Source organism: Rhinopithecus roxellana, chromosome 15, assembly GCF_007565055.1.
Source record: "Rhinopithecus roxellana isolate Shanxi Qingling chromosome 15, ASM756505v1, whole genome shotgun sequence".
Taxonomy (NCBI): Eukaryota; Metazoa; Chordata; class Mammalia; order Primates; family Cercopithecidae; genus Rhinopithecus; species Rhinopithecus roxellana.
In genome coordinates, this window is record NC_044563.1 from 111589497 (window position 1) to 111617292 (window position 27796).

The 27796-nt window shown below is 39.2% G+C and overlaps 1 protein-coding gene across 2 annotated transcripts; it reads right to left on the reverse strand.

The window, feature by feature from the left end:
- Positions 1–4934: 4934 nt before the first annotated feature.
- Positions 4935–27699, reverse strand: PRRG4 (proline rich and Gla domain 4). 2 transcript variants are annotated; one of them, XM_010358341.2, is made up of 6 exons: positions 26882–27032; positions 26427–26551; positions 19904–20067; positions 17549–17597; positions 16267–16399; positions 4935–5996 (listed from the first exon to the last, which is right to left on the reverse strand). In XM_010358341.2, exons 2-6 carry the CDS (start codon positions 26527–26529, stop codon positions 5765–5767), a joined length of 681 nt encoding a protein of 226 aa, XP_010356643.1. In that variant the 5' UTR covers positions 26530–26551; positions 26882–27032; the 3' UTR covers positions 4935–5764. The 2 variants fall into 2 exon arrangements, with proteins under 2 accessions (XP_010356643.1, XP_030774887.1); XM_030919027.1 differs by lacking the exon at positions 26882–27032 and adding an exon at positions 27576–27699 and having other exon boundaries at positions 5562–5996.
- Between the last annotated feature and the right edge of the window lie 97 nt (positions 27700–27796).

Sequence of the window (27796 nt, forward strand, 5' to 3'; positions counted from 1 at the left end):
TTGCTGGATGATATGGTAAGAATATGTTTAATTTTGTAAGAAACTACCACTGTCTTCCAAAGTGGCTATACCATTTTGCATTCCCACCAGCAATGAACAAGAGTTCCTGTTGTTCCACATCCTCCCCAACAGGATGTTTTGTGGTGTTAGTGTTTTAGATTTGGGGCATACTAATAGGTGCGTAGTGACATCCCACTGTTGCTTTCATTTGTAATCCCCTAATAACCTATGATGTCAAACATCATTTCATATGCTTTCTTGCCATCTGCATCTCTTCTTTGGTGAAGTGTCTTAGTCTTTTGCCCATTTTTAAATTGGCTCATTTGTTTTCTTGTTGTCGAGTTGTAAGAGGTCTTTGTTTACTTTTGGACACATTACATTTTATCATACATGTCTTTTGCAAATATCACAAATGAGAAGACTGGGAGAAGTCTTCTCATTCTCTTGATAAAAGTAATTTTAAGTAGTGTAAATATTAACATTTATGTCTAACTCATTTAGATCCAAAAAAATTTAAGGTGGTCTAAATGTTTAACATTAAGTAATACTGAATAATAATCAGTGTTCACTTATATGTATGATACTTTGTATTACCTCTTTTAAGCTGGAAGTCTTGCTGTATTACTCTTATCATTTAGTATAACATTACTACTGATTTTTTTCGATTACGTATAGATATAGCTCAAAATAATTTTAGTATTAAGGAGTAATATATTTGCCTCAAACAATATATTAAATATTAAAATTTTGTTAAAGAAAATACCACGTTCACAACTGCAACTAAATTGTCTAAATAGAATGCTAGCCCCATTGGGTGAAAGATATACATCGACATCATGCCATAAATATTGTTTTGAAAACACGCAATGTGTTGTTCAGATTTAATTAATGTATTTCATTGTATGCCATTATATGAGGAAGAATGCTTAAATGAAACAAGCAATAAATATTCACTTGGTATAAAGTTTATTTAAAATAAAAACATAATAAAGTTTTAGGAAAAATATGAATTTAAAAAATTGGTTGCTTTTTCAGATCATGAAAATACTGATACATGTGTATTGAAATACCTTAAACTGTTGAGGTGTTAGAGAAACATTTTTCAAAAAACAAAAAAAGTTGGAGGAGACATACAATATAAAAGAATGAAGGTACTGATATATGTCACACTTGTTTTAAAATGACCACACAGGCAGAACCTACACAAGAATTAAATTCTTTAAAAATACAGAAATGCTAGAGATTCCCCTAATAGTGTTAATGGCATACATAACATTCCAAATCAAATAACTAACAAAAATTTAATTCACATTCAGTTAAAACAAAAACAATATGAGTAATGTGAAATTGAGTTTTTGTTAAGCACTGACAAACCTTTTAGCATTAAAAAGTCTCCTGTACGTCTAGGAAGAGTATACACATATGAATTATCTGAGAAGTAGAAAACTATGGATTAGAATTTTAGAGGCAAACTTGAAACCTAAGACATGGAAGAACTGTTGCTCTGCAATTTTTAATTGGTCTAAGAGTTTTCTCTATTCGCTCAGAGGGCGTTAAAAGATGCAAAACTTGGGGCCAGGCATGGTGGCTCACGCCTGTAATCCCAGCCCTTTGGGAGGCCAAGGCGGGCGGATCAACTGAGGTCAGGAGTTTGAGACCAGCCTGGCCAACATGGCAAAACCCTGTCTCCACTGAAAATACAACAATTTGCAAGGTGTGGTGGCAGGTGCCTGTAATCCCACCTACTCAGGAGCCTGAGGCAGGAGAATCGCTTGAACCTGGGAGGCGGAGGTTGCAGTGAGCCATGATCACCCCACTGCACTCCAGCCTGGGGGACAGAGCGAGACTTCTGGAAAAAAAAAAAAAGATGCAAAACTTTGACACAGCAGGCCGGTGTGGTGGCTCATGTCTGTAATCCCAGCACTTTGAGAGGCCGAGGTGGGTGGATTGCTTGAGCTCAGGAGTTGGAGACCAGCATGGGCAACATGGTGAAACCCTGTCTCTACAAAAAATACAAAAATTAGCCAGGTGTATTGAGGCGCACTGGTAGTCCCAGCTACTCAGGGGGCTGAGGTGGGAGGATCGTGGGAGCCCCGAGGTTCAGGTTGCAGTGAGTTGTGATTGTACCACTGCACTCCAGCCTGGGTGGCACGGCAAGACCTTGTCGCAAAAACTTAAAAATAAAAATATTTTGACATAGCCAAAGTTTGCGCTCTCTTTAACTTTTTTTCATTATCAAAAGAGAATATTCTATATAGGATTGTCTGTCCTACCGAAAGTATAACCTCGTAAATGTGTATTTGTCTTTTTCAATCCAGTTCTCCTTTTATATCCACATTTTACTCATTTCTTAATTGTAATAAAGTGGAAAACTGATCTAATTACATATAAAACCTTGTGTCAAAATAGATTTAATGATTAACACTAATCAATTGCCGGGAGACAGAACACAAACAAAACAGATAAACCAAACAAAACAACAAATCTACCACCAAACTTACAACAGAAATAGCAAATGGTAAAAGCAACAGAAATATATGTGACTGATACAATGTTGAGATACTTTCCTTCAATCATTACAAGCATTTGTCAATAACAATTCTATCATATTTTCCTTTTTATATTTAAAGTATCATGATCTCCACATTGGATGCTTTATAAATATCACAATCTTAATGATGAATTCTAGACTCATTCAAGTTAGAGCAACTGCTTTACACAAAATGATAGCAGTAGACAAATCTAGGCAGCTGCTTGGGTGGGTGGCATTGTCACAGGTTCTGAAGCTAGCTTGCAGTTAGAATTTTGGGAGTCAATAGAAGTAAATGAATTCATGGAATATTTCAAATTATGATTCAGTAAAAGATACATACATATCTTATAATTCTATTCATCATAAATGTGTTTCATATGTATATGAGAATACATCTAAATTTATGTAACATGTACACATATAAATGTACGTATATATGAGAAATGCTTGTAAATTTCTGTCCCAAACTTAGAATTACGTACAAGATCCCTGAATTTCATAATTTGAGGCAGTGTAATTTTATATGCATGACATGGGACTAGAAAAGTGTGCTCACTCATTCTAAACCCAGTTGTCACCAACCTGCTAGATTTTGGGCAAGCTATTCTTCCATGCCTTAGTGTGATTATGGCAAAGTAGAATTTGCCTGTAGCCCTTTAAAGAGGATTAAAATAAGTGCAAAGGGCCGGGCGCGGTGGCTCAAGCCTGTAATCCCAGCACTTTGGGAGGCCGAGACGGGCGGATCACGAGGTCAGGAGATCGAGACCATCCTGGCTAACACGGTGAAACCCCGTCTCTACTAAAAATACAAAAAATTAGCCGGGCGAGGTGGCGGGCGCCTGTGGTCCCAGCTACTCGGGAGGCTGAGGCAGGAGAATGGCGTGAACCCGGGAGGCGGAGCTTGCAGTGAGCTGAGATCCGGCCACTGCACTCCAGCCTGGGTGACAGAGCAAGACTCCGTCTCAAAAAAAAAAAAAAAAAAATAAGTGCAAAGTGCGAAGTCACATGAACAAAAGTGCTTATGTAAAGCCAAGACACAACAAATAGCAAGATTTTTATACACAACCTGGGTAACTTTTCAAAGCAAGTTAGATTTCCTAATTCAATGTAAATGTTGCTAGATGATTTACTTGCAACACACAACAAAGAGACTGAGAATCTAAAAGGATAAAGTCTTTGGCAGTCTGTAATGATTAAGGATTTACTTTTATCTGCCTTAAAATGATGCATCTTAAAAGAGAGACATACACTCACACATGCACGGTAATCTGATTTATACTTTCTAAACTTTTAATTTGGTAGGCGTTATCAAACGTGGGTTTGCAGTCTCACTCTTGTAAAAATTATAAAACAAAATAAATAATGATCATTTATAAATGATCCTAAATGATAAGAAAATGTAATGCCTGGAAAAAACATAAAGCACAGAAATTTCTATTCTATTTTCCAGGAGTATGTTATTTCTTGAGCTCCTGGAAGAGGAAACAAACTCACATATGCCTACATACCCACCCAGGTACATGTGTGTGCACGTGCTCCAGAAAGTTATAGCTTACATGCTGCTACATTCTTAAGGAAAAACTGGTTATACATATGGTTTAGAAGAAGAGAAAAAGAATGGGGTTTAAATGATTATGGTGTTTTCCTTTTGTGTTCAGACATATTAAGAGATGCAAAAGGTTTCTGGTAACGTTAATCAATATTGTTTTAAGAGGAGAAAAGCAAATTACTTTTTCCAGATTCTCAAACTATTATTTATGAAGTTTAACAAATTTCAAAATAATCATATGTAGTTATATAGGGAGATAATTTTGCAACAAATATGGGAGTATTTACTAATGAGTAACGGGGGCAACTTCATTAAGTTCTAGTGTCTTCTAGATTTGAGGTCTGTTTGTTTATTTGATAGCATAACAACCCTTACAACTCCTTTTCATTGCAACCCTGTATCCTCTGAAGAATTAACTTCATAGCAAATAGTATTTTTTAGAACAAGAAAACTACTGACCCCACTATCTATAATAAAACATGTCTGACAGCAAGAGTTAAGAATTAAACCTTGCAAAATATGATGACTGCTACGCAATAATTTAACATATAAAACCAAGTGATTATATTAAGGTCACAGATTTATACTGAAATGTCAAATTCTGTGAAGTATTTCTAACCCCCCGCCAAAAAAATCCTAAGAAAGAGTCCAATATATTTTTGGATAATTTTTTTTTTTTTTGAGACAGAGTCTCGCTCTGTTGCCCAGGCTGGAGTGCAATGGTGCAATCTCGCCTCACTGCAACCTCCACCTCCCGAGTTCAAGCGATTCTCCCCCCTCAGTCTCCCCAGTAGCTGGGATTACAGACACCTACCATCATGTCTGGCTAATTTTTTTTGTATTTTTGTAGAGATGAGGTTTCACCATGTTGGCCAGGCTGGTCTCAAACTCCTGACCTCAGGTGATCCACCCACCTCTGCCTCCCAAATTGCTGGGATTACAGGCATGAGCCACTGCACCCAGCCTGACTTTGGATAATCTTAATGGTTGGACATTCTTGCTTTTTTAATATTCAACACAAGAAATCTACAACCTTTATCTGTTCAAAGGATCCAAAGAGTTCACTAATTCTACCTATGCTCTTTATAACAAAGATTTTTTTTGAACTATTAAAAAAATTACAAAAAAGTGTTTTCTTCTTAACTGCAAGGATATAAAGTCAAAAATCTCTTATCAAGCTGATAATGGTCAAATTCAGATCCAAGATGCAGACAGAACTTCTGTGGTATAGTACATGGACTTATTCTTCCTTTATTCCTTGCAGTTTGTAATAAAAAGTTGGATAGTCGTGTCTTTTTTGGTTTCGGGAGAACAAACCATTCAAACAACATGAATTTCTCCTTCTCTTTCTTCTTCTTCTTTATTTATTTTTTTTTATTTTTGAGATGGAGTCTTGCTCTGTCACCCAGGCTGGAGTACAGTGGCGTGATCTCAGCTCACTGCAACCTCTGCCTCCCAGGTTCGAGCAATTCTCCTGCCTCAGCTTCCCAAGTAGCTGGGACTACAGGCATGCCCCACCATGCCTAGCTAATTTTTGAATTTTTAGTAGAGAACGGTTTTCACCATGTTGACCAGGCTGGTCTTGAACTCCTGGCCTCCCAAAGTACTGGGATTACAGGCATGAGCTACCGCGCCCGGCCTATCAAATAACACAAATTTCTTACACCAAGATGGCAAGGTAGTCAGTGAGATGGGAGAGACATAGATTTTTTAAATACCCTAAATCCTTTTGTGTACCCAGGATATGGAGGTGGTGGTGAAACACTGTGTTTTCTGGTCAGTGCCACTGCCTGTTCATAAGAAGGTAATCCTGCGTCCTCCACAGAAGGCGGCAATGGAGACAAGGCAGCCTCCTCATGTCTTCTGAAAATGATGGAGGGAGTGTGCCTCCCCCTTTCATAAACGGCTGAAGAGCTAAGCAGAGAGACAACATTTAGGTCTAGGAAAGGCAGCATTTTTAGGTTGAGATGATGATATTTAAAAATCCAACTGACTATTTTAATAAATATTAAACACAATGTATTAACACAGCAGTTTTATTTTACCCCCAGACTCTGAAAGTCTTGGTACAGTGGAAAGACAAAGAGCTTTGAAGTCAGACATGGGTTTGAAATCTGATCCTGTCATTTCCTAGCTATGTGACCAAAGGCAAGTTACCAACCTCAATTTTCTCCTCTCTCAAATGGGGCTAATAACAGCTGTCTCCACAGAGTTGGTTTGTGTGGATTGAGCAAGATGCATGGAAAGCTTCTAGCAGTGTCTGGTGCACTAGAATAAGGACTCAAAACAAGTGAATTTCCTTTTCTCTTACTCCTGGATTAAAACTTCTTGAAAGTAGGATGTGAAACCAAAACCAAATTCAGGCTTCGTTGAAAGGTGGCGCAGTTCCAGACCAAGGAAATAGATGTCACAGAGGTAATCACAACAGGTTGATGCCTGTCCCTCTCCTCCGTTCCCTCCTGCAGTCCTGCTGCCTGGCCAATCCTTCCTAAGCAGTACTTTCTTCATGTCATTCTTCTCAGAAGCCAAACCTGCAGCGTACTTCCAGCTGAGTCAAGTTCTAAGTCCCGTGCCTTCTCTTCAAAGCCTCTTTTATTGCAGCCGCACCTTATTTTTTACAGCTCTCTGCCCTACCAAGGCAGCTTCTTTACACTCCCCTATATGGGCGGTAAGTTCTCAGCCCTTCTCTGTGCTTTCACTGGTATCATTTCCTTTCTCGAAATATTTTTCTCCCCTCTACTCTAATCTAAGCCTAACACTTAAAAAAAAAAAATGGCTTAGTTCAAGTCTCACCATTTTCACTAAACCTTGTCAGCCAATGAAATGCAACATGGGTCTGGGGTCTTAAACCTATGGCTTTCCTTTCTCACTTGTGAAGTACAAATTATGATTTAGACATTAATAAATCGATCTATTTAGGCTGTTTATAAAGTATCTACACATACATTAACCTCCTATAGTTATGGCTAATGAAATAATTAAGATGCATAGGGGACGGATAAGCCATTCTCCATGATGTGCTTATTTCACATTGCAGGCCTGTATCAAAACATCTCATGTACCCCATAAATACATATACCTACTATGTACTCCAGAAAAAAGGAAGAAGGGAAAAAATGCATAGATAACCCCTAACTTCTAGTCAATATTTACAATATTCTTCCCATCAAGAAACAGTTTAGCAGGCCCAAAATACTGCCCACTTTTCCAAATTAAATCAGTCAATACGTCTCTTAGAGCACCATTTCTCCTTTTGAGGTAATAATGAGATCTGATTTGGAGGGAAAGAGAGAGAAAAATTGCAGAGAAAGAAGAAAAGCAAAAGGTCTGTGTAAATCCAGGAACTGGATAATCGGCCCTTCAATAGTTGAGAGGTGACTGAGAGGATCACAAGTTTACTTAGAGGGCTCAACACAATTCCTCCTCTGTCAGAAGTCTGGAATGTATTCATGGTAGGCAGTCACTTGCCACATTCATTAGCTCATGACGAAAAGTTCTATTTGTTGGCTTACAGGATAAAGGAGGAGACAGATATTTCATTTGAATAAATAAATTTTTCCATGTTGACTTTCAAAATATAATATATGGAAACAATGTGATAATTACATCAGTCATTAAATAGCTACACAGTGTTTTCTTACACGTCACAATCTCACATGACTGAAATCAGAAAGTATGCACTAATATCATCTCCAACTGGCAACATCCTATGATGCCTGTTTTCCTCCAAAAAATATAGGAACTAAGAAATGAAAAGGTCTTGTTTTTAATTTCTTGGCTTATTATTATTATTATTTTTGCGATTGAATTTCATTCCTGTTGCCCAGGCTGGAGTGCAATGGCATGATCTCAGCTCACTGCAACCTCCACCTCTCGGGTTCAAGTGATTCTCCTGCCTCAGCCTCCTGAATAGATGGGATTACAGGTGCTCGCCACCACACCTGGCTAATTTTTGTTTTTTGTTTTTTGGTTTTTTTTTTCTGATAGAGACAGGTTTTCACCATGTTGGCCAGGCTGGTTTTGAACTCCTGACCTCAGGTGATCCACCCGTTTCGGCCTCGTTCAAAACTCATGTTGAAACTTAATCCTCTATGCAACAGTATTAGGAGGTGGGGCCTTTTGGGAGGCTTTTAGGTCATGAGGGTCCTGCCCTCATAAATGGATTAATGCTGCTGTAAGAAAGGGTTGCAGGAGTAGTGCCCTCTCTTTCTTCTGCTCTTCTGCCATGTGAGGAACAATGTTCCTCCCCTCTAGAGGATACGGTGTTCAAGGCACCATCTTGGAAACAGAGACTGGGTCCTTATAAGACATACAACCTACTGGTTTGTTGATCTTAGACTTCCCAGCCTCCAGAACTATGAGAGATAAATTTCTGTTCCTTATAAATTACCCAGTCTCAAGTATTCTGCTATAGCAGCACAAATAGACTAAGATATCCCTATCCTCCCAGCCCAAGGTAATCTCGAATCTACTTTTTGTCTCTATGAATTTGCCTATCCTAGATATTGCCTATCCTAGGCATTACATATAAGTGGAATCATACAATAGTTGTTCTTTTGTGTCTGGCTTCTTTCACTTGGTATCATGTTTTCAAGGTTCATCCATATTGTAGCTACACATCAGAACTTCATTCTTTTTTATGGCTGAATATTCCATTGCATGGATACACCACATTTTGATGGACACTTGGGCTATTTCCATCAACCCTTTTGTATATTTGAATACTACTACTATGGACATTGGTGTACAAGTATCTGTTTGAGTTCCTGTTTTCAATGCTTTTGAATACAAATCTAGAAGTGAAATTGCTAGGTCATATAGTAATTCTACATTTAACTTTCTGAGGAACTGTCAAACTGATTTCCACAGTGGCTATACCGTTTTACATTCCTACTGGCAATGTGTATATGAGGTTTGAATTTCTCCATATCCTCGCCAATACTTGTTATTTTAAAAATTATTATGCCAACTATTCTGGAGTAGCTGGAATCACAGGTGCATGCCACTGCAGCTGACTCTCACTGTGGTTTTGATTTAATTTTCCTTTCCTTAATGTCCAACAATGTTGAGTACCTTTCAAGTGCTTGTTGGCTATTCATATATTTTTAGAGAAATGTCCATTCAAGTCCTTCATTAAAGAAATGTGGGTTATTAGTCTCTTTGCTGTTTTATCCTTTCTTGAGCTATCTTTAAAATATAAGCTATTTTGGCCAGGTGCAGTGGCTCACACCTGTAATCCCAGCACTTTGGGAAGCCAAGGCAGGTGGATAACCTGAGGTTAGGAGTTCGAGAGTGGCCTGAACCAACATGGTAAAACCCTGTCTCTACTAAAAATATAAAATCAGCCAGGCATGGTGGTGCATGCCTGTAATCACAGCTACTTGGGAGGCTGAGGCAGGAGAATTGCTTGAACCCAGGAGGCGGAGGTTGCAGTGAGCGATTGCACCATTGCACTCCAGCATGAGCAACAAGAGTGAAACTCTGTCTCAAAAAAATAAATAAAATATGAACCATTTTGTCCTGTCAAATCCAAATTTTTCTTTCTACCAGCTTCCATATATATTTCTTCAGCACAGAAGCTTAGGTTCAAGTCATATTCTTCCAACACTCCCAAATTCTTTATTTATTTATTTATTTATTTATTTATTTATTTATTTATTTATTTATTTATTTTGAGACAGAGTCTCACTCTGTCGCCAGGCTGGAGTGCAGTGGTGCGATCTTGGCTCACTGTAACCTCTGCATCCCAAGTTCAAGCGATTCTCCTGCCTCAGCCTCCCAAGTAGCTGGGACTATAGGCGTGTGCCACCACGCCCAGCTAATTTTTGTATTTTTAGTAGAGATGGGGTTTCACTGTGTTGGCCAGGATGGTCTCAATCTCTTGACCTTGTGATCCGCCCACCTCAGCCTCCCAAAGTGCTGGGATTACAGGTGTGAGCCACCGTGTGCGGCCCCAAGTTCTTTCTAATCAGGCATCAAGTTCTTCAGCTTCTTTTTCCTTGAAGACGGGTCCAAACTCATGATCTCACATCTGAATTACCACACTAACATCCTTGTTGGTTTTCCTCTGTCTTCCAGTTTCTCCCAGCTCTAGTACACATTACTTAAGAAAACCAGAGTATAAGAACTATGGGGGCAGGCACTATGCTTGATTTACTCACCACTGTGTTCCTAGAACCTAGCATATTACCACATTTTCAAAAACCTTCCCCAAAGGCTATTTTTCCTTTTAATCCTCTGCTTAAGTGGTCCACCTTATGTCTGGCAACTCAAATGTAAATTCATGGCTGCCATTCCAATGATCCAACAATTTCCCCAGTCACTCACTACTCTTTATCACAGCTCTTAAATCTCTGGTCAAGGGCTTGGCCCCATGGCTCATGCCTGTAATCCTAGCATTTTGAGAGGCAGAGGCAGGAACATTGCCTGAGGCCAGGAGTTCCAGATCAGCCTGGGCAACATAGTGAGATCCTGTTTCTATAATAATAATTATTATTATTATCATTATTATTTTTATTATGAAGACAGGGTCTCTCTCCCAGTGTCCAGGCTGGAGTGTAATGGCATGATCACGACTCACAGTAGCTTCCACTTCCTGGGCTCAGGTGCTCCTCCCACCTAAGCCCGCCTAGTAGTTGGGTATAAAGGCACGCACTACCACACCTGGCTAATTTTTTTTTTTTTTTTTTGTATTTTTAGTAGAGACAGGGTTTTGCCATGTTGCCCAGGCTGATCTCAAACTCATGGGCTCAAGCGATTTTCCTGCCTCAGTCTCCCAAAGCTGGGACCACAGGCACGAGCCACTGTGCCTGGCCTTGGCCTACAATTATTTTAAAAAAAAATCTTTGGTCAAGACTATTTTGCTTATCATCTCCTATATGAGCCTTGGTAGTACCCATCTTTGCTCCTGTGGGTCCACTTTCTTGAAACACCCCTTCCTAGTTAATTCCTCTAAAACCCATGTCTGCCAAAGTGACTAGTTATATCCCACACTTGTGGTATGCCTGCTTGACATTCCTAGCCATTTATAAGAAGAGTGTTCTCTATCTTACAAGTTTATATCCAAGTTGCTTTTTTGTTATGTGGTTGCGTCACTCAAATGGTAACCTCTCCATGTAATCTCCTTTATGTGCCATAATACACTATACAAATAGTGAGAGTATTAAAGAGAAGGTAGTGTGAAAGTGGTGTACAGTATATGATTAGCAACAGCAGGTGATGTGGAAGACGGTTATAAATACAGCTTAGGGAGATTTTTTTCTTTTTCTTTTTCTTTTTTTTTTTTTTTTTACAAGATCATAAAGGTCAGGTAAGCTAGGGAGATTTCATACGCCAAATAAAATTTTTGTAGATCTGCCAAATTTGAAGAAAACTTATTTGCAATATAATACTTTCTGATTACCTATATTACCTTCTGATAATATGTTTTAATTTTATATGAACACTGGAGAATCTGCAGTTCATTCCCAGTCCAGACATATTTTTAAAGAAATACAAACATTGGATGGGAATACATAAACATTCCAGTGAAAGCTTTTAGAAAAATCTTAGTTTGCAAATCTATAATAATAATAGCTGGGCCTGGCGTGGTGACTCATGTCTGTAATCCCAGCACTTTGGGAGGCCGAGGCAGGAGGATTATTTGAGGTCAGGAGTTCAAGTCCAGTTTGGCCAACATGGTGAAACCTCATCTCTACTAAAAATACAAAAATTAGCTGGGCGTGGTGGCAGGTGCCTGTAATCCCAGCTACTTGGGAGGCTGAGACAGAAGAATAGCTTGAACCCAGGAGGCAGAAGTTGCAGTGACCCAAGATCACACCACTGTACTCCAGCCTGGGTGACAGAGCTAGACTCCGTCTCATAATAATAATAATAATAATAATAATAATAATAGCTAACATTTATTGAGTACTTGCTACTCTTGCTACCAAGCACTCTTTTAAGTACTTTTTGTGTATCACATCATTTAAATCCCATAAGTCCCTTATGAGATACATACTGTTATTATCTGAGCTACCATATTGCACAAAACCAGAAGGTACTGGTCATACTATAGCCCATGTGAATGACAACTCTCTGGAACTATGTAATGTGGTGGCTCAGATTATTACCTTCAATTTACTCACAGAGAAACTGAGGCAGAGTATAAGTTTAAGTAACATATCCAAAGTCAAATGACTAGTTAGTGGCGTATCAGGGTTTTGAATCCAGGCAGTCTGGCTCCAGAGCTCATGCAGTGAACCACTATACCATATCTATTTCTAGGATAGGGAGAATACACCTTGGTGGTCTCTCCCAGAAACAGGAGCTAGGCTAGGACTAACGTATTTTAGAAAGGAATCACATCTTACTGTATTTTAGAATTTAAAAAAACTTCATCAAACATAAATGAAATGCTGCAATAAAACATTTTGAAGAGACTCTATTAATGGTTTAGAATGGTTTAGAATTACTGTGCTATATAAACCAGTCAAAAATAGACTAATACTGTATGATTCCACTTATATGAGGTGTTATTGTAGTAAAATTTAGAGACAAAAAGTAAAATAGTGGTTGCTAGAGCCTAGGGAGAGGGGAGAATGGGAAACAGTTTGTTCACTGGGCACAGAACTTCACTGTTGCAAAATAAAAAAAAAAAATAGAAAAACAGGAGATTGGTTACACAACAGTGAATCTACTTAACACTACTGAACTGTATACTTAAAAATGATTAAGATGGTAAATTTTATGTTACATATATTTTACTATTTTTTTAAAAATGTACTGCACTGGAAATATATTTAAATTATATTGTTCAGTGCCAAAGGCAAGTTGCAAAGGAGGACATGTAACAAATATTTCTTTTTAAAACATAAAATATGTTATTAGGTTGGTGCAAAAGCAATTGACGTTACTTTAAATGGCAAAAACCGCAATTGCTTTTGCACCAACTAAATAGTAAATGCATAGGAAAAAATCTGGAGTTTTACATACCAAATTCATAATAGTGGTAATTTTTGAAAAGTAGGATTATGAGGACTTTCATTTTTTATATTATATTTTTCTATAACATTTGAATTTTAAAATAATGCATGTATTACTTTTGTAGGCAAAAAACAGGATAAAATCTTTTTAAAGACCTTAGCCTCCATAATCAGCACATTTTCAGATGCTCTTTTCACAATGGAAATGATTTTTTAAGCAATTAATACTAGATGAAATGAAACAACCTACTTTAAACTTTCTTCTGGCTAGGCGTGGTGTCTTATGCCTGTAATCCCAAAACTTTGGGAGGCTGAAGCAGATGGATTACTTGAAGCCAGGAGTTGGAGACTAGCCTGGTCAACATGGTGAAACCCCGTCTCTACTAAAAATACACAAATTAGCTGGGTGTGGTGCCACACGTCTGTAATCCCAGCTACTCAGGAGATTGAGGCAGGGGAATTGCTTGAACTTGGGAGGCAGAGGTTGCAGTGAGTCAAGATCACGCCATTGCACTCCAGCCTGGGCAACAGAGCAAGACTCTGCCTCAAAATAATAATAATAATAATGATAATGATAATAAACTTTCTTCAAGAGAAAATATTTTTATTAAATGTTAGAGGAAAATGTATCTTTTATATTTACTAATTTCATTTACATGTGTATATATGTAAAAGTTTCTTTTTAGTTTTGAATTAATTAATTAATTTTTTGAGACAGAGTTTTACTCTTGCTGCCTAGGCTAGAGTGCAATGGCTTGATCTTGGCTCACCACAACCTCCGCTTCCTGGGTTTAAGTGATTCTCCTGCCTCAACCTCCTGGGTAGCTGGGATTACAGGCATGCGCCACCATGCCCAGCTAATTTTGTATTTTTAGTAGAGACGGGGTTTCTCCATGTTGGTCAGGCTGGTCTTGAACTCCCGACCTCAGGTGATCCGCCCCGCTTGGCCTCCCAAAGTGCTGGGATTACAGGTGTGAGCCACTGCATCCGGCCAAGCTTCTTTTTAATAAATAACTTTAAAAACTCTAGTTCTGAGAATATAATCAAGGGCAAAAAATTTATTCTCATCTTTGGCAAAATAAAAAAATATTAAGGAACTTTAAGAGGAATCACAGTCTATTCCCTTCATTCCTCTTTTAGATGAGGAAAGATCTTAAAAAAAATCAATGAATTTGCTTCAAGCTCCATAAGTAGTGGCAAAATTAACATGAGAGTTTTTGCCTCCAAATTCTGAATTTGGTGCCCTTCCTATACATGTCATTTTATTTTCAGTTTATATCTGATATGACACAATGAAGAAAAACCTTAAACCAATTAAACAGTTATGATTAAAGTCTTCCAGTTTCTTATAGGCCATTTTTATATTGTATTTAGACTTGAATAGTTGTACTATCCTCTTTGAAAATGGACAAAAACTCTGAATATTTAACCAATTAAACATAATTTTTGATGCCATGTTGTTGTAATTAGCTTCTGTTTTTTACTGTGACTGCCAATAGAATTTTAGAACCACTATAGAATTAAGTATTTTCAAAAGATCTTCACATAAATTCGGAATATTTAACATTGGTTCATTACTATTATCTAATATGTAGCTATATCCAAATTTTCTCCTAAATTTTCCTTTTTTTTGTTTTTTGTTTTTTGTTGCCCAGGCTGGAGTGCAGTGGTGCAATTATGGCTCACTCCAGCCTTGACTTCCCAGGTTCAAATGATCCTCCCACCTCAGCCCCGCAAGCAGATGGGACTACAGGCTCAGGCCACCGTGCCCAGCTAATTTTTACATTTTTTTTTTATAGAGATAGGAGTCTCACTATGTGGCCCAGGCTGGTTTTGAGTCTTGAACTCCTGGCCTCAAGCGATCCTCTCACTTTGGCCTCCCAAAGTGCTGGGATTATAGGTGTGAGCCACCACGCTGGGCAAATTTTCCTTTTTAGCAATTTATTTTTTTGGTCTAGGATTCGGACCAGGATCACACATTGCATTAATTGTCATGTCATTTACTTTAATTTGGAACAGTGAGTTCTTTAGCCTGTCTGTGTCTTTCATGACACTGACATTTTTCTGAACAATACAGGTCAATTGTTACGTAAAATTTAAATTTTCGTTGATATGAATTGAAAACTATTATTAATTTAGAAGACAAAGAGTCTTCTAATATATATGATAAACAATACTTTCCATTCTTTTGGAGGGATACAAAAACTGCCCATTTTGCTGAAAAGATAAGTAAAATGATCGTTATCATAAAAAAAAGGACACATGGTCACCATCTTGAGCTTGTTCATAGAATGTGAAAGTGTGAATAGGGATAAATAAGTATCAATTTCTAATAGCCTGTTTAGCATCTGCTGCTTTTTTTCTTTCTTTCTTTTTTAAAATAAGATTGTTTCTACGCCTACTCAGCCATACTTACTGGGAAGATAATCAGTACTTTGTATTTCAATCAGGATGCTGAGCTTCTATTATGCAACCAATTACGGCCTTTATGAATCTTTTTGAAGCTTTATCAATGTGTTGTGATCCTTCATTGGTAACCATTTTATTTTATTAATTTCAATTTAAAGTGTTAATAAAAATAGTTGAATTTAAAAGCCAGTTACACTGTTTCTGTTTGGGTAGCCATGTGGATCTGTTAACTCTGTGGCTCACAGTAAAAGTACAGGACTTCTTGCCTCTGGAAATAATGTGAAGACCCTGGTATCTGCCTCTTGCTTAAGAAGGAAATACTGAAAAATGAAGCCGACATATGTGAAACTTCTTGTATTCTTTCGAAGGACCTTAGAAATAGCATCATTAGGTACTTTATGTAAATGTTAAATTAGGAGACCAAACAATTGTCACAGACTAGAGAGGCTGGGAAGACATGACAGCTAAATGCAATGTGATACCTTGACTGGATCCTGCAACAGAAAGAAAACACCAGTGGGAAAACTGCTGAAATCAAAGTCTGGAGTTCAGTTATATAGTCATGAACCAATGTCATTTTCTTAGTTTTGATAAATCTACTATGGTAATATAAGATATTAACAATGTGGGAAATTGGGTGATGGATATATGGGAATTCTCTGTACTAACCTTTGCAACTTCCCTATACATCTAAAATTCTTCCAAAATAAAAGGCTTATTTAAGAAAATAGGCAGCCATTTGCTTGAACCATTGTTAAAATAATAATATAGAATGTCTAGTAATGAGTTAAATAATTTTACTTAGTACTTACCATGGATGTTGTAGCCTATTACACTTAGTGATACAAAGATAGTAGCCAAGTAATCCAAAAATAACCAAAAATACTCCAGCAGCAATTAATCCAGTCAGAAGGCCCATAACGTCAATTTTCTCTCTGTTGCCATCTTAAAATAAATCATTAAAATAACATAAATATAACCAGTATATAGCATCACCTATGATTTCAACAAATTTAATCCTGGGTCTAAACACATTATACAGCATCTAATCATTGATGTTGACTTCTTTCAATTCCTTGTGCTAGAGAATCTACCTGAAAAAAATTTAAATGTCACTTCTAAAAGCCCTAGTTATGGTTATTCATTTATTTATTAAAATATAAATATATTTATTTATTTTAAATATATTTATTTAAATATTTAAAATATACTATTTATGTTTTAATAATATTTAAAATGTCCTATTTATGTTTTAATAATATTTGAAAGTTACTGTTTATATTTTAATAATATTTAAAAGGTACTATTTATATTTTAATAATATTTAAAAGGTATTATTTATATTTTAATAATATTTAAAAGGTACTATTTTATTTTAATAATATTCAAAATATATTTATTTAAGTTTATTTATTTAAAACTTATTTATTTAAAATATTTAAAATATTATCCATTTATTAAATGAATAATATTCAGCATTAAGTGGGATAAACATATTCGCTGCTCAACTAGACATACTTTGGTATTAACCACTGAGATAATATTTATTAAGCAACTCAGGGTAGCTATGCAATATAACCTGCTATGGAGGGGGCCCTACCTAAGAGGAATGAAAGAATAGCTGGCAAAAAAAATACCTGACTAAAATGCAGCTAAATATGATCAATACAGATGAGATAAAGGATCTCCCCCCTCTACAAGTTACTTAATTCCATCCAACAATCTTAATTTATCTAGCATAAATGTTCCATCTGCCTTTAATGGTAAAAAAGAAAAAAGTTAAAATAGCTTACATCTTGAAACGAATAGAATCTATTTTTATTCTGTGCAAGTCTTGACTTAGCTGAGCTGTTTAAAACAGCTTGAAGCCCATTATCTCATTTCCCTAGTATCTCACCAAACTTGATTTTCAGTATGTAAATAGATGAATCTGTCCTTTTCTGTCTGAGATAGCCCAGTGTATAGTTGAGAAATCTCCTTGGGTTTATAAGGTATGTATGTTGAGCAACAACCAAACTCAAACAATAAAACTAAAATGTATTACAATAGAGAGAGGGTGAGAAAAGGATTAAATTTGATCAATTGTTGTTTTACCTGATTTTGTGGTTGGTCCTTTAGCTGAATATTTCTGCCAAAATGCAATCTAAAAAAAAGGTAAAATTCCCAAGTTTATTCAATATCTGTATTATCATATTTCATTTGGTCCTAATGACCTAGACTAGGGGTAGTAAGCTCTTGGCATGTACCATAGGTAGGAGACCAGTTCATTCAAGCTGGAGGGTGTGACTCACTCTAATTAAAGCATTACCACCCACAACTGCCTCTGCCATCTAATTGTCAAGGGATTACTGCCAGTCCCAGCTCTTTACTACTTTGCCTGCTATTTTCCCTTCACCTGACTGAAGCCCCCACTAAGGCACTGGGGGAAATTATTGCATTAGAGAGTAGGTGAAAGTACCAAAGGTAGAAGTTGATGCCATGGACCCACTATCAGGTTTGAAAAGGAGACTGAAGTTTTCTATGGGAGGTAAGCCCTCAGTTTGTCTCTGGAGACTTTTTTTTTTTTTTTTTTCTTTTCATACAGTTTGCTCTGTTGCCCAAGCTGGAGTGCAGTGGTGTGATCATGGCTCACTGCAGCCTTGACCTTCCAGGCTCAAGCAATCCTCCCACCTCAGCCTTCTGAGTAGCTGGAACTACAGGCGCATGCCACCACGCCCAGGTAATTTTTTCTTTTTTGTGGAGATAGGGTTTCATTATGAAGCCCAGGCTGGTCTCGAACAAGCATGAGCCACTGTGCCCTTCTGGGAGATCTTATTGAAAGGTATTTATTGATTTGGGAAGACATTGTTGAGACAATTTTAAGTTTAGTGCTACTTGAGAGAATTTAAATGAATTTTAAGGAACTATGATAAAATTATAAAAGGTTTGTGGAAAACAGAATAAAATTCCAACAGGCACAACTACACAGTATATGCTTCGTTTTCCTCCTTAATAGAAACAGCAAATACTTGTAGGGAATGGGAGGGTGGGCACAATTATGGAAAAGTCAACAACTAGGTTCCATTACCACCTGCGTCTGAAGGATACCTGGGGAGGTTCTTATTAACCAAAAAGTAAAATAGGACGCTTAAGAAAGGGAAAAAGGAGCCAGGGTTATGAAATCTACAAACGTAAAGAATTTAGGGCCAGGCATGGTGGCTCATGCCTATAATCCTAGCACTTTGTTAGGCCGATGGGGACGGATTGCCTGAGCTCAGGTGTTTGAGACCAGCCTGGGCAACATGGTGAAACCCTGTCTCTACTAAAATACAAAAAAATTAGCCAGGCGTGGTGGCATGTGCCTGTAGTCCCAGCTGTTTGGGAGGCTGAGGCAGGAGAATAGCTTGAACCTGGGAGGTGGAGGTTGCAGTGAGCCGAGATTGCTCCACTGCACTCCAGCCTGGGCGACAGAGCGAGACTCCGTCTCCAAATCATCATCATCATCATCATCATCATCATCATCATCATCATCATCTCAGTTACTTAACATTTTTCAAGACTATGCCAGATTATCACAGGAACAATGCTATCTGTTTTGTACCTTATCAAGATGAACAGAATTTAGTTATATTCTAAGAAAGAACTTTAAAAAATATTTCCCTTAAATTACACTGGTAGATGAAATAATATACTTCCGAATACAAGGGCTATATATTTTGTATCCTCAGTGCCAAGGAGAATACCTGGCACATAGCAGACTTCCAGTAAATACCTCAAATACAAATATGGGTCATCAAAAAAGTAAGGTCACCGATAGGACAAATTACTCAGTCATAAATGATTGAAGCCTGAGTTAGAGCACTAACCACAAAATCTTGGAGTGAAATTCACTTTGCCCCATGATTATTATTATTATTTTTTTTGAGATGGAGTCTTGCTCTGTCGCCCAGGCTGGAGTGCAGTGGCCGGATCTCAGCTCACTGCAAGCTCTGCCTCCCGGGTTTATGCCATTCTCCTGCCTCAGCCTCCCGAGTAGCTGGGACTACAGGCGCCCGCCACCTTGCCCGGCTAGTTTTCTGTATTTTTTAGTAGAGACGGGGTTTCACCATGTTAGCCAGGATGGTCTCGATCTCCTGACCTCGTGATCTGCCCCATCTCAGCCTCCCAAAGTGATGGGATTACAGGCTTGAGCCACCGCGCCTGGCCCCCATGATTAATTTTAAATATAACAAACATTAAACACAAAATCACAACAGTCAATAATTTAGTAACTACTATGAATTAGGTGTAAAATTAATTAGGTGTAAAGCCAAGTCTAAATAGGTTAATTATCATTTTAAGGAAGTAGAAAGAGATAACAGGTACATAATCCTGATTTTGTTTAAAGCATAGCATCTCTAATAACTCAAAGTGCCACTTTCTTAGTACAATTTAACATTTGCAGCCAATTAACATAATCAACCACATTACCGTTTTATCTTCATCCACAAAAATCTCTCTGGCTTCCTCATAATTGCAAAGTTCTTCATTGCACTCTCGTTCTAGGTCGCCGGGAGTGAAGAGCTCCAGATCAAATCTATTATGCAGGAGGCGTCTACGTATGAAAAAGTTTGCTTCTTCTTTTGATGTAAACACTAATAAAGTAATAAAAAAGACTTAAACATTGATGAAAAATAGTCAAAAAATTCCTGTTTTAATTGTGGGAAAAAGTGAATAGTTCTCTTGATATGGCTAAATTATACCAAACTTTTTTGTAAAGCTTTAAAATCTAACCACAAAAAAAGAAAGAAAGAAAAAGCATCAGTGAAGATCATTTCTGATAAATATGAAATACAAAATTAGCATAATTTCACTGGAGTTGGTTATGTCCAAAATTAGTAGTATAAATAAAAATTATTTAAATATCTCTTTTTCCCTCCAGATAATTATTTTTCCAATCATTGACAGTTCTATTTCTAAAGAATTGGTTCCCTATTATCTTGACTGAGGAAAATTAGTGGGGCATCATGGACAACATATTGAATTGAGAGTTAGAAGACAGATTTTTGGTTCAGATTTAGCTTAAGCTATTAGCTGTGTATTCTGAGATTAAGTCACTTATATTCTTTGGGCTACCATTTCCTCATTTATAACATTGGGAATTAAATAATCACTAATATATCTTTAAGTTATTAATTATTATTATTATTATTATTTTTGAGACAGGGTCTCACTCTGTTGCCCAGGCTGGAGTGCAATGACATGGTCTCAGCTCACTGCAACCTATGCCTCCTGGGTTCAAGCGATTCTCCTGCCTCAGCCTCCCAAGTAGCTGGGACTGCAGGCATGTGCCACCACGCCCAGTTAATTTTTGTATTTTTAGTAGATATGAGGTTTCACTATTTTGGCCAGGCTGGTCTTGAACTCCTGACCTCATGTTCCACCCACCTCAGCCTCCTAAAGTGCTGGGATTACAGGTGTGAGCCACCGCACCCTGCCAAGTTCTTAAATTACAAATTAATACTTTTATATTAAAATTACTGTAGTCAAGTTTATGCTAAAACATACAATTCTAAACTTCTAAATCAATAAAAGTATAAGCTAATTATAAGATTCAACTAAAGACATTTAGTCCTTTCCAAAGTAGTAGCTCCCTCTACTGTACACCCCAAATATGTGTCTATAATGTTTTATAAGGTTCCTTTTACATTTGACGGGGGAAGATAAACAGTAAACACTACAGGTTAAGAACAGGTTGACACAAAACCAAAGCATCCAACCATGGCAGTATTTTCAAAACCCACAAACTTTAAACTTGTTCTGGTGTCACACAAACAAAGCTTAAGAGATTTTGCTTCAGATCATGTTACTGAGACTGGAATTCAGAAACTGAGAACTACATCACAATGCTTAAAATAATTTAAAAGTGCAGATACTTTTCACTGCTCACCATTTCTAAAGAAAGAATGTATTAATGTAGGCAATTGAAAGACTGTTCATGAGAGATCATGGTCTGGAAAACTCATACTGATTTGTGAGGGACCTCAAGTTGTACATTTATTTTTGGCCCTTTGAGGACAGTCACATTTTGTCCAAGATATTTTTTCCACAAATGAATTATCTTTCCAAACAGGTCCAAATGTTCTAGAACTATTTTTTCTAATACAATAGCCATTAGCCACAGATGGCTATTGAGCACTTGAAATGTAGGTTGTGGCTGGGAGTGGTGCCTCACGCCTGTAATCCCAGCAGGCTGAGGCAGGTGGATTAGATCACTTGAGCCCAGGAGTTGGAGACCAGCCTGGGCAACAAAGTGAAAACCCATCTCTACAAAAAATACAAAACTTAGCCCGGTGTGGTGGTGCATGCCTGTAGTTCCACTACTTGGGAGGCTGAGGTGGGAGGATCACTTGAGGCCAGGAGGCAGAAGTTGCAGTGAGCTGAGATCACACCACTGCCCTCCAGCTTGGGTGACAGAGCAAGATCCTATCTCTAAATAAATAAATAAATAAATAAATAAGAAACGTGGCTTGTGTGAATTGAAATGTGCTGTAAGTGTAAAATACACATAAGGATTTCAAAGACTTAGTGTAAAAAAAAAGAATGTGAAATGTCTCCATAATGTTTTATATTGCTTATATTTTAAAATGGTGATATTTCAGATACTAGATTAAATTAAATACATTCTTAAAATTAATTTCACCTATTGTTAGTTTTAAAATGTGGCCATTAGAAAAATTTAAATTATGTAGGTAGTTCACATTATATTTTGGGGGAGCAGCACTATTCTACAGTGTCCATTTTTATGTTATAAATAACAGATATGGGCTATTCGAACCAAGTGGGAAGCTACAATGGGATAATTGGTGATCATTGTTTTAAAAAGTATTCTAAAAGGTAGATAGAGGGGCTAGTGTGATGAAATATTTCTATTCTGTTTCCTCCTTTGTCTTTTTATAGATTTTATATTACCACTAAATGGAAATAGAATGAAAAATTTTCCAAGCCTCTGTCACCCTTCATTGGGATCCCTACAATGGTCTTCCAAGGCTCTCCTTGCTGCTCTACCATCTGTTTTTAACATAACAGTCAAAGAGGGCCCTTTAAAAGATAAGATACACTTTGTTCCTACTTTGCTTTTTAAAAACCTTCTAACAGCAATTCCACCTCCTGGAGAGTAAAAGCCAAAGTCATTACAGTGGCTTACAAGGCCCTTCTTGGTCTGGTCCCCAAGCCCTTACCCCTCTAACCTCATCTCCTACCACTATCCCTCACATATTCTGTTGTAGCTATGCTGGCTTCCAACACACCTGGTTCTCTCTGGCCTTTGTACTTACTGTTTCTTCTGAACAGAACTTAATTCTTTCAGTTTGCTCTCTCACATCCTTCAGGATTTTGTTCAATGCTACCTTGAACCCCCATCCCTACCCACCCACCCCTGGCACTCCCTGTCCACACTCTGCCTTTCTCCATAGTATTCATCACCATCTGGTTTTCTATATGCTTTACATATTTGTTACCACTCTGTTCTCCTCACTAGAAGGAAAGCTCCATTAAAGCAGGGATGTTGGTTCTTGGCCTATAAGAAGTGCTCAAAAAATTACTTAGTGAATGAACAAACTCAACTTTGCTATAGTGGGAGGAAACTCTTGGACCTAAAGTCTACCAGTTGAAGCAATTCATAGGTATAGTCTGGTGTTTCTCAGCTCAGCATAGGTTTAAAGTATCAAACTATTGATGAAACAACCCATGGCCTGCCTCACTTAGCTATACTTACTTCATGAAATCTAAGTTCAGAATGGAGAATTAGATATCTGCCTATGCATACTTCTCAAATATGTCCAGATCCTTACATTTTATTGGCTAAAAAGAGCAGTGCCAAATTTCTCATGACAGTCTTCTGTTCCAGTAGGTTGAGTTATTAAAAATACACCTTCATGGAACTCAAAAGCTACTTTGATAGGGGAAACAAAAAAAAAGGAGAGCCACAAATATTTTTATTTTTCCTGAAATAGTATTTATGCCAATATCATAAATATGATATTTATGATTAATCATATTATGATTAATACTGTATTAAATGTGCCTTCCAGGGGCTGCTGTTTGCCACTTCCCTGAGTGTGCAAGTTCTGATTCTGTCACTGACTGACCTTTATTGCCAGATCAGATTTTTCCCTGCATCCCTTATGATCTCAGGAGAAATACTGTCTTTTGCTACTGGATTCTAAGTAAGTCTGAACTTGCTTTTAATTGAAAGGAAGTAAACTTCCCTGCCCTTGAAACACCCTTGGCTTTCAGCAAGAGCTCCTATTTTCCCCTTGACCATGGCTGGAGGATGCAATGGCCTTGGCTCTGCTTCCTTAGATTCTCTACCCTTCTTTATTTTTCGTGTCTTAGACTTTCCTAAGAGGCTGTCTATGCATTTCACTGCTATAAATTCACCAACCCAGATATTCCATTCTCCTCCCCTCCTTTATCTCCTTGTGTTTTCTAAATAAGCTCCTTTTCAGTCATTTTAACTCCACCCTCATGCTTTATCAAAATTCAGGGCTGGGCACGGTAGCTTATGCCTATAATCCCAGCCCTTTGGGAGGCCGAGGTGGGCGGATCACCCGAGGTCAGGAGTTCAAGACCAGCCTGGCTAACATGGTGAAACTCCGTCTCTACTAAAAATACAAAATAATTAACTGGGTACAGTGGCATGCACTTGTAAATCCCAGATACTCGGGAGGCTGAGGCAGGAGAATTGATTGAATCCAGGAGGCGGAGGTTGCAGTGAGCTGTGATTGTGCCACTGCACTCCAGCCTGGGAGACAAAGTGAGACTCCATTTCCAGAAAAAAAAAAAAAAAAGAATTTCGCCAAAGGTCCTCTATTTCCAGTTACTCTTCATATCTCCATTTATTATAGCCCATTTGCAGATGGAAGGCATTGACTTCTCTGCTATACAACTCTCTTGAGGTCGAGTTACTGCTACTCACTCTTTCCTCTGCTCTCAGTTCTCTGTTCTGGCTTCTGTTATACAGTTGACGGAGATCATCTGTTTAACAAACACCCTGCCTCCTGCAACCAGATGAAGATGTCCTCCAGGGCAGAGATTGCAGTCTTTCATTTCTATGTCTCCACCAATAGCATGGAGCCTGGCACTTAGCATGTATTCATCAAGTGGTGACTGACTGAACAGGCTGTCTTTTCAAACGTGTCAGATCCTTCATTCACATTTCCATAGACATCTCCAGCCCTCCACACTCAAGTATGATCTCTAAATTCCTTCCATAGCTTATAGTGTCCTTGAGACTGTCATTTATTTATTTATTTATTTATTTATTTATTTATTTATTTTTATTTTTTGAGATGGAGTCTCACTCTGTCGCCCAAGCTGGAGTGCAGTGGCATGATCTCAGTTCACTGCAGCCTCCGCCTCCCGGGTAGCTGGGATTATAGGTACGTGCCACCACGCAAGGCTAATTTTTGTATTTTTAGTAGAGACAGGGTTTCACTGTGTTGGCCAGGCTGGTCTCGAACTCCTGATCGCAGGTGATCCACCCACCTAGGCCTCCCAAAGTGCTAGGATTACAGGTATGAGCCACCATGCCGGCGACAGTGTCTCTTATACCTGTGTCATGTTAATGAATGATTGTACTCACAATCATTTTAGAGAAGAGCATCTGAGTATGGAATCTTAAAAGTGCAATCTGTCGCCCAGGCTGGAGCGCTGTGGCGCGATCTGGGCTCACTGCAAGCTCCGCCTCCTGGGTTCACGCCATTCTCCTGCCTCAGCCTCCTGAGTAGCTGGGACTACAGGTGCCAGCCACCATGCCCGACTAATTTTTTGTATTTTTAGTAGAGACGGGGTTTCACTGTGTTAGCCAGGATGGTCTCGATCTCCTGACCCCGTGATCCACCCACCTCGGCCTCCCAAAGTGCTGGGATTACAGGTGTGAGCCACCACGACGGGCCAAAAGTGCAATCTTCTAAGTGGACTTACATATACGGTGCAGCTTGAGAGGGACTAAAAAGGATCCTCTTCCAAAATCTTTCCCTATCCCTCTAGTTAGCCTATCCAGTTGCTTAGAATTCTGTCATGAGAGTTTCATGCTTTTGAGTTAATGGATTGTTGTATCTCAACACACACACACACACACACACACACGGCTGTATTAATCATTAATAAAGTCAGTTAGGAGTATTAGTGTAACAGATCCTTCCCAAATGAAAATGAGCTGAGAATCGGATCTGATGAGAAGGGATAAGAGACAGGAACGTGTGGGGACGTGGATCCAGAGTATTGGCACTGGGTGGGGAAGCACCATGAATAGTCAGGGAGAAGGATGCTGAGAGCTAGAGGCTCTTTTTGTTTTTGTTTTTTTTCTTTTCTGGTTTTACTAGGTTAGGCTTTTAAAATATAGGCAGGAAACAAACTGTTAATGATCTGAAACCTAAAAACTGTGGACTTCTAACTTAGCAAGCCCCAAACTTAATCTTTTCTCAACTAGCTGCTTTTATCTAGACAACTAGACCATCTGAAGTCAAAAAGGACCTCAGAGATCATTTTACGCCCCACCCCCATCACTTTTACAGATGAAGACATTCAAGCCAAACGGGATTAAGTTATCTCGCCCAGGGTCTCACAACAAGTCCAGACTAGATCCTGGACTACCCCGTTCGCCTTTCCAGGAAGAACAAGTAATTACGCTCATTATAATCGCCACACAGCTTCATCTAGAGAAACGTCACTGACTGATTTTCAGAAGCTGAAATAGGTTTTCCGTTCAATTAACCACAAACGAGGTCTTACATATATACTTATTAAAGGAAACTCACAGAAATCAAGTCCTACAAATTGCAGTTAAAGAACATAAAAAACCACAACTTTGCCAAATATACCACAAATTAAACTAAAGGATATTTTAGTATTTCTATGATTAATGGGGGTATGTAATTTCAAATACTGCACTTTCTCACTGAGATCTGTGCTACGCGGCTCCGGGTTCCAGGGACGTTTTCGTGCTTACCTTCTTCTCCCGCATGCTTAGAAGCCTTTGGACCTCTTGTGCAATGAGGAAACCCCAGGGTAGCTGTGGGCAGTTGGCTGAGTAGAACCAGAAATGTAAACATAGTCTGGCAACTGTCAAACAAACTAAAACAAACAAAAAAACACATTAAAAAAAGGCCCCTAGCTCAGCACTTTGAGTTTCTGTCGAACTGAATCACCAACCTGTTGTACTCAAAATCTAGGCACAAGAGCGCCGGCGCGCGGTTTCGGTCGCTGGGACCCAACGCACGCCCAGAAAGCAGCCCCCGAGAGCGCCTGGGACAAACGCCGCGCCCCGGGACCCTGCCGAGGGCTGATGGGGCACCTGTCGCCGCAGGCAACCCTCGGCTATGTGTTGGAATCCAACCCAGTCCGCCGAGGTGGCCCCCTCAGGTAACCCCCACTCCGCCGAGGTCCCGCCGCCAAGCCCCGCACCTGTGTCCCCCTGCACATGTTCCAGCAGCCCCCGGGCCAGAGGCTCGTCTTGGGGCGGTTCCTTCGGCCGCCAGGCCCTCGGTCTCCGGCGCCCTCAAATCTCGGCGACGCTCCGGGCCTCGCTCTCCGCAGGGTCTGGGTGGCCTCCGCGCTCAAACCCGGGAAGCGCCTGGGGTCCGCAGGGGGCGCCCGGGGAACAAGCGCGGCGCGAGGTCCTGCCTCGGTCCGGGGAGGCGGCCGACGGAGGAAGGGAGGAGGCGGCTACCTGGGGACACCTGGCCGCGCCCCACCTCCCGGAGGCCGGGCCTACCTGCGGCGAGCGGGCGGGCAGTGGGCCGGCGTCTCCCCGGAGCCCACGCTGCGCTCTCAGCCGCCCCAACTTCTGCCCCACCCCAGGCGGGCCAGCCTCCTGCCGCCAGTTCTGGCCCCGCCTTGGCTGCACGGGTCGCTGCTTTTCGATTTGTGTCTGCACTCGGCGTTCTCAATGCTCCTAATTCAGGGAGCATTTCGGTTCTCAGTCCTAAGCAGAGCGCCCTCGGGGAGTCCAGGGCTTTTCGCTTTGGGTCCCACTGGGCCAGGAGTCCTGTGGTTACCTTAGGTCAACTGTTCTCAAAAGGGTGGTCCGGGGACGAGGACAAGATATTCATCAGACAAAATACCCTTTATGCGTGATAAGAAATGGGAATGGACTTACAAGTAATTGATTACATTGGTTCTCCAATGGTGGTCTGCCAGGTCTGGGATGTCTCCAAGATCTTTTCCAGGGGTCTCTAAGGGCAAAACGATTTCCATCATAGTAACAATACATGATTTGCCATTTTCACTTTCATTCTCTCAAGAGTGTACAGTGGAAATTTCCAGGGGCTATTTGACGTGTAATAACGTCATCACTCTGTCTCCTAATAGAATACCTGA